At 43.8% G+C, this 17,467-nt stretch overlaps 1 protein-coding gene across 2 annotated transcripts in view; it reads left to right on the top strand.

The window, feature by feature from the left end:
- Positions 1-17,467, top strand: part of PECAM1 (platelet and endothelial cell adhesion molecule 1) — a 52,656-nt gene that overhangs the window by 17,059 nt on the left and 18,130 nt on the right. For both annotated transcript variants that reach the window (XM_041724604.1, XM_041724603.1), the window contains exons 6-13: positions 2,787-3,035; positions 4,504-4,779; positions 7,929-8,213; positions 8,853-8,960; positions 10,114-10,141; positions 10,860-10,936; positions 12,886-12,939; positions 14,700-14,762. In XM_041724604.1, the coding sequence (XP_041580538.1) occupies positions 2,787-3,035; positions 4,504-4,779; positions 7,929-8,213; positions 8,853-8,960; positions 10,114-10,141; positions 10,860-10,936; positions 12,886-12,939; positions 14,700-14,762 (1,140 nt within the window). The remainder of the gene's footprint in view (positions 1-2,786; positions 3,036-4,503; positions 4,780-7,928; positions 8,214-8,852; positions 8,961-10,113; positions 10,142-10,859; positions 10,937-12,885; positions 12,940-14,699; positions 14,763-17,467) is intronic.

The following is a 17,467-nucleotide window of genomic DNA, read 5'->3' as shown; positions in this document are numbered from 1 at the left end:
ATAAATAGACCATTCAAATGCAATATCATGAACAAGTATAATAAAGGGATGGGCGTACTGCTGTGAGAGCAACAGGAGCCAAGTGGTGAACCACCTGACTCTAGCATCAGTTAGAGCAGCAGGGTCAGGCTACTTTAGGAAAGCATAAAAGCATCATTGGTGCCCAAGATACTACTGTTGTAGGTGATCATCTATACCCAGAAGTCTTTATTATGTGGAGTATGCAAGTCATTCAGTAGATCAGCCTCCCTGGCCCAAGATAGCAAAATGTTAGTGCTTCAGGCTCCCCTTCCCATCCCTTCAGCCTGAGTGCTCTGTGATCCCAAGCTCTGCCCTTTCCACATGGAGCTAACTGAGCCACATCAGGGCTGGCAGGCAAGCACCCTCATGTTCAAGTTCTATCAGGCCTTTGGAAATGTCTCCAGGCCCACCTATACACCTGGTTATCCACACCCTTGTTGTTATCAAGCCTCACTGTCAATGGCTCTATACAGTGACTTTAGCAGCTCACAAGAATTTTATGAAGATGAAAGTCATTGAATTAGTCATTTGTCTTTGGATAGAAAAGACAACCTCACTCCACCACTGCTCACCTTTTCAGATCCAATCTGTCACCAGGTGTTGCCAGGTCTCTCAACTCTATCCTGGCTTCTCAACTCACACCCTAACACTGGCCCTCACACCAAGGTGGTCTATTGCAGGGGTGTCCTGGAGCATCTCTGTTCTACTTCATTCTTCAACTAGCTATAGGAGAAGCCCTTCTAATTTGTCCCCTATTTGACATCACTATTCATGGGCTTAAACTCCTGCATGGTCATGATCCTTCACTTTGACCCCATCTCCTTTCCAACATCCCTCCTACTCTTTCCCCTTGGCCGACTAATGTTGACCCTAAAGGCCAAGTCACAGATCTCCCTTCAGGCTCCCCCAGGAGAGTCCCATGGTCACACCTCAGTTCCCATCACACTCTGTTCCCATCTTTATGTCAGCAGTCCCACAAAGATCTAGCATCTGTCACCACCACTCTGTAAGCTCTTGAAGGACCAGGTCTGGAGCTCAAGTCACCTTACACCACTGCTACGTAGCACAGAGCCTGGCACATTGTAGGAGCTCAATAAATATTCATTCAATGAGCAAATTAAAGGCTAATCCTTATTAGTCTACATAATGGTTCTGCCAGTCTGTTACATTATGTCCTTTACAAATAGACTATTGTTCCCTAACAATTCATTCCTAATTCTAAACCATCTTGCACCTACTTCTGCAGGATGGTTTCTACTTTTCACATTTTTGTTTACATATCTTTAAACAGTGAGTCATTTCTTTGGGATTCTTGCTAAGTCACTTTTTCACATTTTTTGGTGTCCACCCAATGAGATTGTAAGGATGTCAATTTCTTGGATTTCTTTTCCTCACTCCTAACCTAGAGCTTTTGACAGTGCTCTGAAAATAGAGAAGTCATTGTTTATATGGGAGGAAGCGTGGAATGTGTCTTGATAAAATATGGATTAATTATTGGGCTACCACTTTACTTAAAGTTTTATTTGGGGATCAATTATAATGGAAACGACTCCCATAGCTATGAAACATCAATGACAATGTTGATTTGTATCCCCAAATCTTTATGGTGGGAAAATTTAGAACTAAAGGTAGCATTTGATTCCCTGACTCCTGGCGGCATTCTCAAACTCTAGACCAAGATGCTTTCCTAAGAGGAAGTTTGGGTCTCTGTTTCTTTCTCAATATCCAGATAGCCTCAATAACTACTGACTCCTTCTGCAATGAAAGCCATTATCCTGAAGCCAGCATGTACTTGCTTATACAAAGGACCAAGTCTTCACAGTGGTTAAGTAGTTAATTAGTAATTTTCCAGCAGCTGAAAATAAAAACATATCCCATGACTGTAAAATTTTAATGTATTTCAGGGGATATTCAAATAAGGAGATGCCAAGGGGCTCCTGGGTGGTTCAGTTGGTTAAACATCTGCCTTCGGCTCAGGTTATGATCTTGGAGTCCTGGAATTGAGCCCCACATCGGGCTCCTTCCTCAGCCTGCTTCTCCCCCTCTCTCTGCCCTTCCACCCTAATTATACTCTCTCTCTCTGTCAAATAAATAAATAAAATATTTAAAAAATAAATAAGGAGATGCCAAGCTTCTTAAAAGTCAACTTCTGTCTTTACTGCTGTTGACATCCAACCTGAATTATGGCACTCATGACTCCTTAAAGTGGCACAGAATGTTCTAAGTTACAAAGTACTCAACTTCAGGAGGCTTCAGGTGTCATCTTCATCTTCTTCTGCAAGAAGTTCTGGAGGGATGGTGGCCAGCTGCCACTTTTCCCCAGCCTCATGCCCTCATTCTGCTTTAAGCCTGCACTACATCCCTCCTGCTTCCAGACTGGGCCCTTCAACTCCATCCATTCTCCACCCAAATATCTCCCCTTCATACATGTCCAATGTCATTCCCCTGACCCAAACTCTCCATGGCTCCCATTGACCTTAGGATATAATTCATACTTCTTTAGGTGGTTCCCAAGGTCCTTCAAAACCTATGGGTCTTCCTCTGGCCTCTTCTCCTCCCATGATGTTCCAGGATGCCTGAACTTTTGGGTGGTGCTTCCTGCCAGGCCTTGCACCTGCTATTCCTCTGCCTAGAACACTCCCAGTTGGCCTGGGGAGCTTCCTGTAAGAGTCCTTTGCCTGATAATCTCTCTCCCCTCTCCATAATGGGGCTGTGGGAGTGGTGCCCGGAAACATCTCACCCCCTTCCACTCACTGGTTTTTCAGAGCTGTTTTCCAAGCCGAAGCTGGAATCTTCCACCACCCGTCTGGACCAGGGAGAAAGCCTAAACCTGTGGTGCTCCATTCCAGAAGCACCCCCAGCCAACTTCACCATCCAGAAGGAAAACACAATTGTGTCACAGTCTCAAAATTTCACCAAGATAGCCTCGGCGACAGACAGTGGGACATACACTTGCAATGCAAGCATGGGCAAGGTGGTCAAGAGAAGCAGCGCAGTCCAGATAACCGTGTGTGGTGAGTACATCCTCCCTGGCTCAGATAGTCTTGGGGTGGGATGAGAGCAATGCAATTTACCACCAGCAGCTACCCTCTCCAGTCTGAAGGCAGATCAGACTGAGGCAGGGGAAGAACCTGAGGGAAAGAGGGAACGGTGAAATCAAGAGACCAAACAAGTGGGAATTCCTGCTCAGAGCACAGGAAAGAGGCAATACAAGGAACGTGTTGGCAAAAGTCAAATTCATGGCTTTATTGTGGCTGCATACTGCTGATGTGGCTGGGTTGGCAAGATTCTGGCTACTGGAACAGGTACCCACTCAAAAAGTCAGGGAGGAAATGCTCCTTATTCAATACTAAACTTTAGGATCTCAGTTCCCAGTTTTGTTTTGTTTTGTTTTTAATCTATATCCTGGCTGACCAGCAAGGCTAAGGCTTCTGGTAAGCAGAATGCAGGTACTGGAACCACCGAAAGCTGTGTTTCCCAGAGCTGACCATGCATGCAAAATCTGATTAGAATGCAGGTCAGGATGGGGCCACATTCCACACCTCTAACTAGTCACTTTGGGGATGCTTGGCCCTGGACCACTGTCAGAGTAGATAGAGGGATCTAAGTGAATGTGGAACTCTGGTTAAGCTGTCACAGGCTCTGCTGCTACTCAGTCCTTCAGTTTAACCCATGGCTGTGGTTTACGCAGAGATTTTAGTCTCAGCTCAATCAGGGTCATAGTCTATTGTCAACTCTCTCGTCATGAAATTCCAAAGAAAATAATGCAAGAGACAAACGTGGGCCATTACATTTTATAAGCTTTATGAATAAGCAAACTTCTAAATAATGACCTAGTAGAATTCTTGCTTCTTGAGCATGCAATTTACTATCCAGAGAGGCCAAGACACTGAGAATTTATTTTCAGATAGAATCTGTTCGTGTGGGTCACCTACGTGGCTCTGCGGTTGAGCATCTACCTTTGGCTCAGGTCGTGATCCCAGGGTCCTGGGATCGAGTTCCGTATCGGGCTCCCCACAGGGAGCCTGCTTCTCCCTCTGCCTAGGTCTCTGCCTCTCTGTGTGTGTCTCTCATGAAGAAATAAATAAAATCTTAAAAAAAAAAAAAGAATCGGTTTGGGTACTTATTACATTTCTTATGCTTTTCCTGTATCTTATCTCAACACAACAACACATGAATGTGTGAGCATGTTTATATGAGATATATGAAAATAAACATGTACTTGGAGGATGTAATGTTTTTCTTGAATTTATGTCATCCTTTGTTATTTATAGCATTCACTTCTCTCTCTCCTTACCACACATACACACACACATTACCTGCCTATCTTAAAGTAGTCCTGTAAAGGTAGATAAGATGAGCAGGTAATTATGGTAATACCAGAGAAGCAAAGAACAGAATTTGGAAACGGACCCTCTTGGGCTGGATGCTTTGTGCCCACCTTCAGTGTTGTTCATGTTGTTTCTCTCTCTATCATCCTAGAAATGCTATCCAAGCCCAGGATTTTTTATGACTCCAGCTCCGAGGTAATAAAAGGACAGACTATAGCAGTCGGTTGCCAATCCATAAACGGAACGACACCTATATCTTATCACCTTTTAAAAACAAGTAACATTTTGGAGAGCCGTGACATGAGCTCAAATGAGCCTGCGATATTCAAAGACAACCCAACAAAAGACACAGAATACCAGTGTATCGTGGATAATTGTCATTCCCATTCTGAGATGGTCAGTGAAGTTCTGCGTGTCAAGGTGATAGGTAAGTTGCTGTGCTTAGGAAGAAATCTTATTGTTTGGGGGCTTTATTTCACATTTTCAAAGGTTTGGGGTTGCCCAGGCATTGTGTGCACAAGTGGGTGGTACTTGTGCAAAGTCCATAAACATGCCATGTGGCAAAGGGAGACCAAGGCCCAGGTAAATGGGGCCAGGAAATATCTGGTGGTTATTGGTGTGGCCAGTGACATCTCTTTGCAGAACCTTTGGAGGAAACTGTTAAAATATAAGAGCAAAGAGCAAAATATAAGAGCAAATATAAGAGCTTCTTGACTTCAAGAAGCTCTAAAGTTGTGCCTTTGGGCTCCCTTAACATTTGCTCCTTTGTAGATGAACTAACAGCCATCCCTGAGAATTGTAGACCAGAGTTCTTCTCTACTATTGACTCCTGGGGAGGCAGATTCCATCATATGCAGAACCTGCTGCCATCAGAGCTGCAAGTCTCATGGGACTGGGGTTGTCGTACTCACGGGAAATATACCATTATTCTGGAGTGGATATTTTTCCTTGAGCCTCTGTCTTGTGGAGCCTCATGTCTCAGAAAGCCTCAGGAGTGCCACTGCTTGCATCTCTGAGATATTCTGCATCTTGTAAAAAAACTTAATATGCTTCTCCTTCTTCCTCCTCCTCCTTGTTTAATAACTATCTATATGTGCCACTGTGGATCTCTTAAGTAGGATAGAGATTCCTGCTTCAATTAATGTGTGGTCTAAAAGGAGCCATCTTTTCAAATTAACATCAATATATATAAAGTATCTAATGCTATAGGGCATACAAAAAAGAAAACATATACTTTGTTTTCGATGATATAACAAGAAACACAGGAATGTCCTGATTAAATAATGGAGAAATATTTTAGTGCCTTTGAATAACACTGCAAATAAGCATAGAAAAAAATATTACTAGGGAACCCATGATTGTCACATGAACTATCCTTATGATAACAGTAATAGGAATTCAGGGCATGAGAGATATCATCTAGCTTGAGTGGGAAGAGCTGGATGAAGAGCTGAAGAGCTGGGTCTCAACAATGGGTCAAGAAAGTGCTGGAGATGGCCTACCAGTTAAATACATGAGCAAAAAGTCTCCATGGAGTAGTTCAAAAGACTGGGTCGATCAGATGGCTGGAAACAAGGGACTGGAAAATCATTGGATGCAAACTAAAAAAGTGACTGAGTTTTCAAGTGTGAAGGGTGCCAGTCTTCAGAATTGGAAATTTGTCATGTGTGCAATAAAAGCCAGAAAGAGGAAAGGAGATCATGGGAATGGAGCTTGGGGAAGATTAACCCAGGGGCTCTATCAGTTAGAAGTGAAGGTCTCAGACCTCACAATATCTTAAAAAGCTAATGCAAAAGCCCATGTGAATTGGGGGCCCAATTTTAGTGGCTAACATTTACCGAGCCCTGACCATGTGTGCACCCTTGTGTGAAGTGTTTTAGTAAATTATCCCCATTAATACTTAACAATAGTCTTGTAAGTAAGACCCAGGGAAATATTAACCTTATTTTATAATGATGCAGCTAAGGCTTAAGACAAACAGCTGGTGGGCAGTGGGGCTGGGAATTGAGACTGGCTTACCACCACCCCCTCTGCGCTTCAGGCTGTGCCCCCCAGGGCTCTGCCCTTGTGGTTGAACTTCATTTTCTCATCTCTGGCCTGGTGCCCCCTTTTGTGGGACCAGCATCTCCGAAGTCTGGCCACCCACTGCACTCACAGGGAGATGATTCATAAGTCAGATGCCAGGGGCCCCTGGGTGGCTCAGTCGGCTGAGCCTCTGAACTCTTGGTTTCAGCTTGGGTCATGATCTCAGGGTGGTGAGATGGAACCTGGCATCTGGCTCAGAGGGGAGTCTGCTTAGGATCTCTCCCTCTCTCTCTTTTTTTGCCCCTCCACTTGCTCTCACACTCTCTCTTTCTAAAATGAATGAATAAATCTTAAAAAATAAATAAATCAGATGCCAGTCTGCTGACCAGCCCATTCTCATACTAACAGGAAGGTCTACTTGGGAGACAATTTAGGATCAGAATTTTGGTAATTGAGCATGGAAAAAGTATATGGGAGGAAACTGCTTGGATCTGCCGGGAATGAGAAGCCGGTAGGACATTGAGGTGGAAATGTCCAGGTCAAAATCAAGACCTGGAATTCAGGGGAGTAATCTAAGGCTATCTAGTTTGGCATTAAATGCTGTATGTTTATGTGCTAAATGCACAAACAGAAGCTATGATGTAGGTGAAATCACCAAAAAAGAACAGAGATGGAAAGCTGAGGACTGAATTTTGCAGAAATTCCATATTTAAGGGGCAAAAGGAAAACAAACTAGTGACTAAAGAGGGAGTGACAGGTGAGGAGGAAAGAGAATCTGGGCTGGGAGGCATCAGAGAAGCCACAGAGGAAGCTGTGTTGGTTTGGGAAGGTCCTGGGGCAGCTGAGAGCTGTGGGGAAGCCACAGATGGGAAGACTGGAAGGACGCCTCTCATGGACTAGAATTAATCTGCTGGGGATTCAGGGGTGGGAGAGTCAGGAGATGACATGACCTTTGGAATTTCTTCAAAGCTAGAGATGGAGATCAGTTTCCAGAGCAGATGGAGGTCAGATGTCAGGAGTAAAGAGAAGGTGGGAAAGGAGGATTTGAGAGCTGTTGGTGTAGAACATTCATAAAGGAAAAGGAGAAAAAAACGGGATTAGCTAAAGATAGTGGGTCAAGTTTATTCATGAGATCTGGAAGTGGCCTACATCTTTGTAAGCACAGGGAGGGAAATCTCTCTCTCTCTCTCTCTCTCTCTCTCTCTCACATACACATCCACACATACACAATCTCAACAGGGCACAGAGATTAATTGTATCATCAGGCTGAGTGGTCAGTAATACTTGAGGTGCTAAGTAAAGGGAGGTGTCCCTAGCATCACGTATATAAACAACGTGGGCTCAGGAGGCATCTGTTGCTGCCCATCTGGTCTAAGGAGAGGAGGGGAGATGTAAAGAAAGTGGGATGAAGGTGGTGGTCAATTGGGTAAAAGACACAATCCCGATCTCTGTCACCATGCAGCAGGAGGCTGGCCATGAGCAGTGCTGTGTGGCATTCCTTCTCTCTGGCCTCCGCCTCTTCTCAGTGCTGTCCCTTTCGCTGCCTTTCAGCCCCAGTGGATGAGGTCAAGCTCTCTATCCTAATGAATGCAGAGGTGGAGTTTGGGAAGGACATTGGGCTTCTGTGCTCGGTGAACGAGGCGACTGGTCCAATCACCTACAGGTTTTACAAAGAAGCGGGCAGTCTCTTCTACCAAACCACCTCGAATGAAACCCACGCCGTTTGGTACAAGTCAAAGGCTAGCAAGGAGCATGAGGGACAGTATTACTGCACAGCCTCCAACAGAGCCAACCGCCTTAAAAGCAGTCCCCAAAGCAACGTACTGACAGTCAGAGGTGAGTCAAGGTCTCAAACAGTGGGATCTAGTGTGGCGTCCAAAAGCAAGGCCAAAGTTTCATCCCCTGCAATGAAGTAGGCAGTTGTTTAGCTCATTTCACAGAGGGTTAAGAGACCAGTGTCCTATAGGCTCTTTTGTTGCAAGTGACAGACACGCATCCAAATTAAATATAAAAGAGGAATTGGTTACTATAAAAAATTAGAAATTTCTCACATAGTCGTAATTCCAAATTCTTGGTAGAGAGATAACAATTGGCCCATCTTGGGTCAAATGTCTACCCATGGACTACCTGGGGCCAACGGGATTAGATCGTGCAGAAGAGACATAGTTAGGCGAGCCCACACAAGTGGGTAGAGGGTGGTTTCCAGTGAGGGAGAAGGACTGAAGAGACCTCAAAAAAGAGCCTACTTCAGTGAATGGTCCTTTAAGACCATAGCTGACTCTGTAGCAAACAAACCCTCCAAAATATTTCTGTTCCAGTTATGAACAGTGTCCTTCAGAGGTAGATGCTTGTGTATGATGCTGTATAGTTACAAGAACTATAAAAATTAGTCTTATTTGTTGCCTAAACCTGATATTATTCTTCCTGGTAGAGGAAGAACATATGTGTGTATGTATTTTTTGTCTTCATTTCCAGTCTTTCTTGCTGCATGGATAAAAGGACTCATTGCAGTGGTTGTCATTGGAGTGATAATTGGTGTCTTGATACTTGGGGCCAGATATTATATTCTGAAGAAAGCCAAGGGTAAGTACAGTTTTCTTTTGTTCCATTCTGGCAGGCTACCTTGGCCAGGAAACTGGCCATGGAAATGAGGGGCTTCAGCTTCACAGAGGGTTGGTGCTCCGTCCCAGTGGGAACTGAGGAGATATAACTGATGACCATTGTTTTTCTCCTTGGGGTGTCATCTTGATAACCAAAGATTTTGGTTTTGGTAGGCATAAAGCTTTTAGTGCCCCTTGGATTCAGTTAGGCACAAATGCAAGCAATTGCTTTCCAGCTGGACAACCCAGAAAAGATGCATCTGGGGGCGGGGGGAGGTTGCATCTACATGTGGACAGAAGAAGCTGTTTATGTGGATTTGGCCACACCTAGTACTGCAGTCGGTAGTAGGGTATGAGCACCATGGAGACCCATCTCCCCCTCATCCACTGAAGTCCTCTCACTTGATCTGCCTATTGTGCCATGATTTCTACCCTGTGCTTGGGGTTAACCACACATGAAAGGGAAGCCAGGATCACCCACTGATGTTCAGGAATCAGAGTTAGCTAGCCTGAACTTGAGGGAAAAGGCACAGTCCCACTAAATTCTGAAAACTTTTTGCAGAGTAAGGCAGGTTCTTTTGGAGCTCCAGTACTATTTCCTGGGATAGGTGGGGACAGATGGGATGAGGAGGGGTCCTATGCTTTTTCTAGAACAAGAAAGCTGCAACCCTTCTGGGAAGACAGGCTCCAGAATCAACCCATTCCTAAAACTGCTCCTGGCCATGGTCTTAGGCCAGCCTGGAATTAAAAGCATAAGGACTGGTGTAGCCTTTACTTTTTGGAATCATCTTGAATCAAAGAGACAGTTGCCCGTTTATCTGGCTTACCTGGTTTCTCTATGGTTGACTTTATCTCTATCACATTCCACTAAGAAAAATCACTCCTGGTTAAAACAGTCAAAATGTTATATTCATGGAGGAAATGATGTGAAATCTTTTGGTATCAGACCAAGAGAAGATCTACTTTGTTCATTATTTTTCTTCTTTTTAAAAAACAGGAATATATTTGACTTTCTCTTCTCTTTTTATTGATATTCAATCTTCAGGAAAGTCAAATATGGTTGAGATGAGTGTTTTTATCTAGTACACATGTGGATATTTTATATTGACTTTGGATTCTCTCTTTCTCTTTTAAAGCCAAGCAGACGCCAGTGGAGATGTCCAGGTCAGTGTGTGTACTTGGAAGATAGGTGACTGCTCTGTAGACATGCATAAACTGTAGGGAAATGCTGGTTGTTAGAAACTTTTCAGTTTTTCTTGGAAAACCCAGAAAAATACGGTCTTAGGTGCAAGTGGTATAGGGATGTGTGTGTGTAGGCACATGTGTGTATTTGGCTCCTTGGAAGATTGCCAGCTGTCCTTCATGGAAAGAATAGCTTTATTCTGAGGTCATCTCCTTCCTATACTGTTACTTGTGAAATCCCCTTTTCCTTATGAAATTATACTGGTAGTAGATGAAATTTTTAAAATTTACTTACTTGGCAAAATAGAACTGGCTTTTAAAAAAGAGATTGTAAAAAAAAGAGAGAGAGAGGGAGAGAGAGAGAGAGAGATTGTCATATTTTGACTGTTCTTGAAATCCAAAATCCAAAAGTATGGAAAGGATAGCTCTGTTCTGAAGAAAAGCAGTAGCACAAGATGAAGAATTCTGAGCAGTGAGATGCACCGTGGCCCTAATACTTATTTTAACAGCAAAATGTTTTTGTCAATATTTTGAAAAATTTTGTCAAATGTTAGTTTTCCACATGAGAGGGTAAAAGTTTTCCTAACTTCAGAAATCTTTTCCTGGTTTTCTCATAATCTTCCTTGATTATTTTCTTAGTTTGAAGTCAGAGCCAAAAAAAGTCACATTTTTTTCTTTCCCTTTGAAATTTCATTTTAAGGCCAGCAGTACCACTTCTGAACTCCACCAATGAGAAGATGTTGTCAGACCCCAATACTGAAGTCAACAGACATTACGGTAGAGTCACGGTTTCCTGCAGTTGCTAAACGTTTTCCCTTACCCCTCTTAGAAGCAGAATCTGTAGGTGACGGAGTTCAAGTTGGAAGGGAAGCCCTGTCCTCAAATAGGGGCACTTAATCCGATCAGTCATGGAAGGGTGAGCTGATAAGCAAAGCAGAACATTTTACCCTAATTTTACCACCGCCTAAACACTTGGGGAATGAAAGGTGGAGAATAATTACAATGCTGTGGATACCCATCCTGGGTTATCTTTCAAAACTTTAAACATTGTCCAAGTATAATTACTATCCTTTTGTTAGAGAGAGAGAGAGAAGTTATCAAATTAAGACATTGGTAAAAAAAAAAAAAAAATACCCAAAAAAAGACATTGGTAAAACATCTTCTCAGATGGAATTAATTATTACAAGCACGAGATGGTTTCCTTTCAGATTTTGCCACAACTAATTTAAATATTTCGCTGTTAGTGGAGGCATTTAAAAGAAAAAAGTGGTACAATCAAAGAACACCTGGTTATAAGACTTAGCACAAGTTTGAAAGTCAGCTCAGTAGAGTGGGTAGCCAATCTCCAGGAGTTCTTAATCCCATTAGGTCTAGGAGAAAATTGCTTGAGCCTTTGAGCAGAGGTGCCAACTGCTTCCCAGAGGGGTGGGTGATTTTATCACATACTACGCCCTGTCCCAGACCAGTTTTCTTTATCAGCAAGTCTGGGAATAGAATGCTCATGTTCTTTTCTAATTGTGTAAGTGTTCCACAAAATGAGAACTTTAGAATAGTTCAGATATGCCTCTTGCAGGGCGTACTTGAGAAATATGTTTTGAGAATTGAGTAATTGTTATATTACCAAATCATAAACCTTTAAAAATGGAGTAAGACAGTGCCTGGCTGGTTCAGTTAGCAGAGCATGTGGCTCAGTTTCAGGGTGGTATGTTCAGGCCCCACACTGGGCATGGGGCCTACTTAAAAAAATAAACATAAAGACAAACAAATAATAAATAAGTAAATAAACAAATAAACTGGGGAAAATGTATTCCTGAAATCCATCAAATAGAACAAGAACTAAAGAAAGTACATTATGTGGTACAATCCTTACTAAAAAGTGAATAAGACATTTGTAATAATAAAAATAATGGACCAATAAAGAGAAAAGAGCAAATGTATCATTTTGAGAAATTACATTCAGAAATATGGTGGCATGGGGGGGTCTTTTGAGTATTTGTATTATACATAAATACATAGACACTTTAAATTAAATGCTAATATAGACTTATATTAAAATAGGATTTCCCCCCCAAATTTCCAAAATGCAAGAAATACTCTAATTCTTATGTTGTCTCCATGGATTATTTCACTGTATAAAATATTTTAGTAATCATAATAAGTAATTAACTTAAATGCATAATGGAAAATCATGTATTCTTTAGAAGTATTATTTATATTATTTGTAATCCATAGAATTATTTTTAATAGAGAACAACTTGATTAAAAAAAAGTTAAAAAGTTGTTTTTTTTTTGCCCACTGAGGTGACAGACTGGAGATACCACCATTTCTCTAAACCATGTTCTCATGCATCTAGCTCTCTGGTTGGAGAGTTTAGTTTGCTAGTTTTCTTCATGTTTCTGGTTACTGGCCCATCCCTTTAGAATTAAGCTTAATTTCTAAAGAGTTTGCTCAAAGTGAACAATTCTGAATCTTGAACAATTCATAAGCATAAATGTCCCTCCCACGGGATGGTGAGCAAGTCACTGGTATTTATAAAGAGACCACACAGGAGTTGGATGCGGCCATAGGAGGACCAGGAGGGAATCCAGAATCGGCTACACTGCTGGTTGCCCACTACGCTAAGGAAGTTAGGCTTGACTTCATGTGTTAGTGGCACTGAGTTTCTTAAGTTATAGGAAACTAGGATTTCCATTGCCACTCATCCTAATTGTTATTTTTCAACTAGGTTACAATGAAGATGTTGGAAACCATGCAATGAAACCAATAAATGAAAATAAAGGTAATTATCTAAGTTTTTTTTTTTTAATTAGAAACCTTAACAGAAAAAAAGACCCCCTACAAAAGAACTAAAACGGTTAAGATCTGGAGATATTGCCCCTCTTCCCTCTCTCAGTGACACTCTCCCTGGCTGCTGTGTAAAACGGAGGTGGCTGGTCACTTGCTCCAAAGATTCTATCTTGTGTCCTTACTGAGAAGTAACCTAGGGGCCCCTGGGTGGCTCAGTCTGTTGAGAATCTGACTCTTCGTTTTGGCTCAGATTATGATCTCAGGGTTGTGAGATGGAGCCCTGTGTTGGGCTTCATGCTCAGCATGGAGTCTGCTTGAGATTCCCCCCACACACACAACTTGCTTGCTCTCTCTCTCTAAAATAAACAAATAGAAAGAAAGAAAGAAAGAAAGAAAGAAAGAAAGAAAGAAAGAAAGAAAGAAAGAACCTAAATTCCAGTAGGAAAGAGCTGGGTTATACCTAACAGGGAACTAGCTGATTCAGAATGGGCTATTGGGTACCGTAGGAGGATCTCTTTTCTCTTGGATACTAAAGGTGCAGATGTTTTTAAAATAGCATTGCAGTATATCATCAGGTTGTACACCTTAAACTTACACAAGGTTGCATGTCAATTATACCTCAGTAAAGCTGGAAGGAAAGTATTAAGGGTCTAGGATAGGGAGAAGCACACAGGGTACTTCAGAGGTAATAAAAATGTTCTTTTTCTTAAGAGAGGTGATGGGTATGCTGGAACTTACTATTATTATGTGTATTTCATACATAACTTATAAATATTATTTGATATCTAAGTATTTAATAAAAATAAAACATACACTATCAAAAATAAAATAGCATTGCTGCTAATATCTTTTAAAGATTTCATTTATTTATTCATGAGAAACACACAGAAAGAGGCAGAGACATAGGCAGAGGGAGAAGCAGGCTCCCTGTAGGGAGCCTGATGTGGGACTCCATCCCAGGACCCCAGGATCATGACCTGAGCCAAAGGCAGATGCTCAACCACTGAGCCACCCAGGCCTCCCGCACTGCTGCTAGTTTTTAAAGACAATGAACAATAGATTCTTTGCTATGGCTTAAAATTCAGAAGGATTGGACTAAATTATTTTTCAAAATTCCCTTCCCCTTGGGGCTGCTATCTTGGGAGCTAAAGTTCTAAAGAACTAAACATCGATGTTCTTGATCGCACATCACTGCTTTTGGTGCTGGTGAGAAAACCTGACTCCAAGACTTCAAAAATAAAACAATACTATTACTTTGAGTTGAAGACAAACTCATTTACCAGATTTCCCCATAGCAGCCCAAGGGTTTTTGTTAATTTGTTTTTCTATGCAGACAGCTTATACTCTCAGGGCATCTTTAGGCTGGGGGACACCTGTTCCCCATTTCCTGAGATCCTCTCCATCTTGGAGATAGCTTCCTGTGCCTGTGGCTAAAGGGTAGACTTCTAGAGTTAACTGCCGGCTGATCCTGGCTGTTCTCCATGTCTACGGAGCTTTTACAGATCCTTCCCCTGTAGAAACAATGGAGGATCTGGGCAGGAGGTTCCCTCCACATTCTGGGGGGAGGAGGACTCCTCACTACCTTCCCCGGCCTGATGTGTCCTGCTCACCTGGAATGCCATTCAGCCTGTGTCTGGCTTCTTCCTCGGAATAGGGAATCCTTCAGTCACTTGAGTAGAAATCTCTAATACAGGCTGAGGCCCCCCAGGAAGACTTTGTCTAACTGTAGGGTGCTGTGGTTCTTTTGAGCAGAGCCTCTGACGTTGGATGTGGAATACACAGAAGTAGAAGTGACCTCACCTGAGCCTTACCAAGGTAAACACCATCACTGCAGTTGTTCCCCACGTTTTGTTTCCTGCTTGGAGGCAAACAGGGTGAGGTGTGCCATCACCCAAGGACAAGGGTCCCTTCAGTTGGTCAGAAGGGAGGTGGTTAGCAGACAGACCTGAGGGACATGCCTACAGCAGGAGCATTGACCCCTGCTGAGGCTTTTGAAGCATAAAACCTTGTTAATTATGAGTAGGTTTTATTGAGCAATTACTAAGTCCTAAGAAGTGTGTTCATTGAGAGACTTTTTGAGGGCAGCCTCATTTCTGGATGTTTGGGCTTTCTTCTACAGGTCTGTTCCTTGCCCACATCCAGCATCGTCCCTAAAGAGTTGCTTATACACCGAGCTCTGGGAAATGAAATGCATGTTTGAAGATAGTAAGGGCTTGGCTATTTAAAGGGACTCTTGGGTAAATGCTTTTGAAGACACAGAGTCCCCTTCTGTGTAAACAGTGGCACTAGCTTTATACTTCCAGTTTTCAGCCTCAGGGGTGGGCTGGCCTAGAGGTCCCAGCCCCAGTGCTGTCCTGGGGAGACTGACTTAGGCTGGACTGATCCATAGCAAATGCTAGAACGTCACTTCCAGTTGCCTTTTTTTTTTTTTTTTTAAGATTTTATTTATTTATTTATTCATGAGAGACAGAGAGAGAGAGAGAGGCAGAGCCACTGGCAGAGGGAGAAGCAGGCTCCATGCAGGGAGCCTAATGTGGGACTCGATCCCGGGACTCCAGGACCATGCTCTGGGTCGAAGGCAGGCACTAAACCACTGAGCCTCCCAGGGATCCCCACCAGTTGCTTTTGACACCATAAATAACCATGCATATCCTCCTAGCTGTCCTTCACCCTAGCTCTGCCACAGGCTACTGTACTCAAAGGAGCCACCCAGAGCCTTCTGGCCCTGCTGGGAGGCTCATTAGGGCCATTGCCATGCATCCGCCTTCCTCCTACTGAGGCCAAGCACTGCCACTGTGTCCACTCAACCTGGCAAGCTGAATGCTGTTTTCCAGATGAGGCACGTGTAGCATTAGCCAGAGTCACATGGCAATGGCATCCCTTCATCACCTCTGGCTCTGCGATTTGGGAGGAGTTTTGGGTTCCTTACTTCCCTTGCTTAGGTTCTGGGTACCATGTCAGCAGGCATGTGCACAGAATCTTTAGGTAAGGCTGTCCCCTGCAGCTCCTAGGCTGTGTGCTACCCAGTGGGGCACCATTCCCACAGTCTGCAATCAGAGTGGCCCCCAGGGTCTGTACTGTCTGACCACACAGGGCATCTCGCTTCTGGATCTGGACCAGACCCGGGGGCCATGGCAGGCCTGCAGTTCTCTTCCTCTTTATTTCATTGTAAAGTGGTTCTCTTGTTAACAAATTAAGGGTGCACGGACCAGCCCCTATGCAAGCAGCCAAGGTACATATATGGTGTACCCCCAACCCCCGGGGAGGTATAGCCTGGGAGGGAGCCAGGAAAGTAAGGAACCAAAGAATATGTAGATAGCATCAGGTTCTGGTTAGTGCTCGGAAGAAAAGGAATGGGGGGCATTGAGAAGGCATGAAAGGTGGCCAGAGCTGGACTCATTTGAGGATCTGGAAGGAGACAGAGAGATCTGTGTGTTATCACCAGGCAAGAAGGCGGAGCCAAAGTGCTAGCAGTGGATGGATTCAAGATATATTCCAGAGATGTGACAACACTGGAGAAATTTTATGGCAGGGATCAGGAAAACAGAATTACTATAGGTTGTGTGACTGAACCACCAAACTGAAGGTCATGGTGTCTAAGACTGGGAAGAAAGGGTTCAGTTAGGTTAAGCATGAGATGCCCAAGTGGAGACAGCACAGGGGTCTGATGCTCAGAACCGAGTCTGGGTGGGATGTGGCTTAAGGGGCTGTAGGGGGCTCCCCTCCAGGTTTCTCTGTCCCACCAGAGCCTGATACAAAGGCCGCTCCATCATTGTGCGTAATGGCTCAGTCCCATGGGAAACAGCTTACTTCCTCTTAAGGGGACTCCGGGGTCAGAAGGAAAGGGGAACCATAATGGGGAAAGAGATGCCCAAGAATTTTGAATATGTGTGGGAAAATCCTGCTGTCCCCTGACCCTCCAGACTCCACTGGGTGCTCTAGCAGATGGGGATCGCCCTGGGCTCTGGTCGTTCTGAGGTTTCCCTGAAAAGGCCAGATCCATTCTTTTAGGAATGTTAGAGTGTCTGGTTTTCTTCTTCTTGCTTGAAGGTGGGGTGGGCTTTAAAGGAAAAAGAAGTCCTAGGACAGGAGGTGGAAGGGTGCTTTCCTTGCCGGGCTGAGTAGTACAGCTGTAGTCCCCTTTCCCCACGTTGCTGTGAGGGCCTCGGGAGAGCTAGAATGAGTACCACGTGGGTGGAAATGAAGAGTTTCCAGAAGATTCAAGTTGAGTTTTCTGGAACTAGCCTCCTTGGTGAGAAGGGACAGCAGGGTAGAGCTTTGTCAAGGGGTGGGTAGGGCATTACTAGGGTAAGGATCAAGATTTGTGGTTTCAAGGCCAGCGATGAGTCAACTTGATTTGGTCTTGGCCAATCCAGTTCCCTGTCCGCAAGGCTCCCAGTTCCACAGCTGAGGTGGAGGAGGGGATGGGGACCGTGTCCAGCTCTGATTCTGGCTGCTGACCAAGGAGTCACTCAGGGATGGAGGCGGGGTGGGGGTGGGGGGATGGGAAGGAACTTGTT

The sequence above is a fragment of the Vulpes lagopus genome, chromosome 12 (assembly GCF_018345385.1).
Source record: "Vulpes lagopus strain Blue_001 chromosome 12, ASM1834538v1, whole genome shotgun sequence".
Classification (NCBI taxonomy): Eukaryota; Metazoa; Chordata; class Mammalia; order Carnivora; family Canidae; genus Vulpes; species Vulpes lagopus.
Note: the sequence above shows the minus strand (reverse complement) of the source record. Positions and strands in the feature narration are given on the sequence as shown.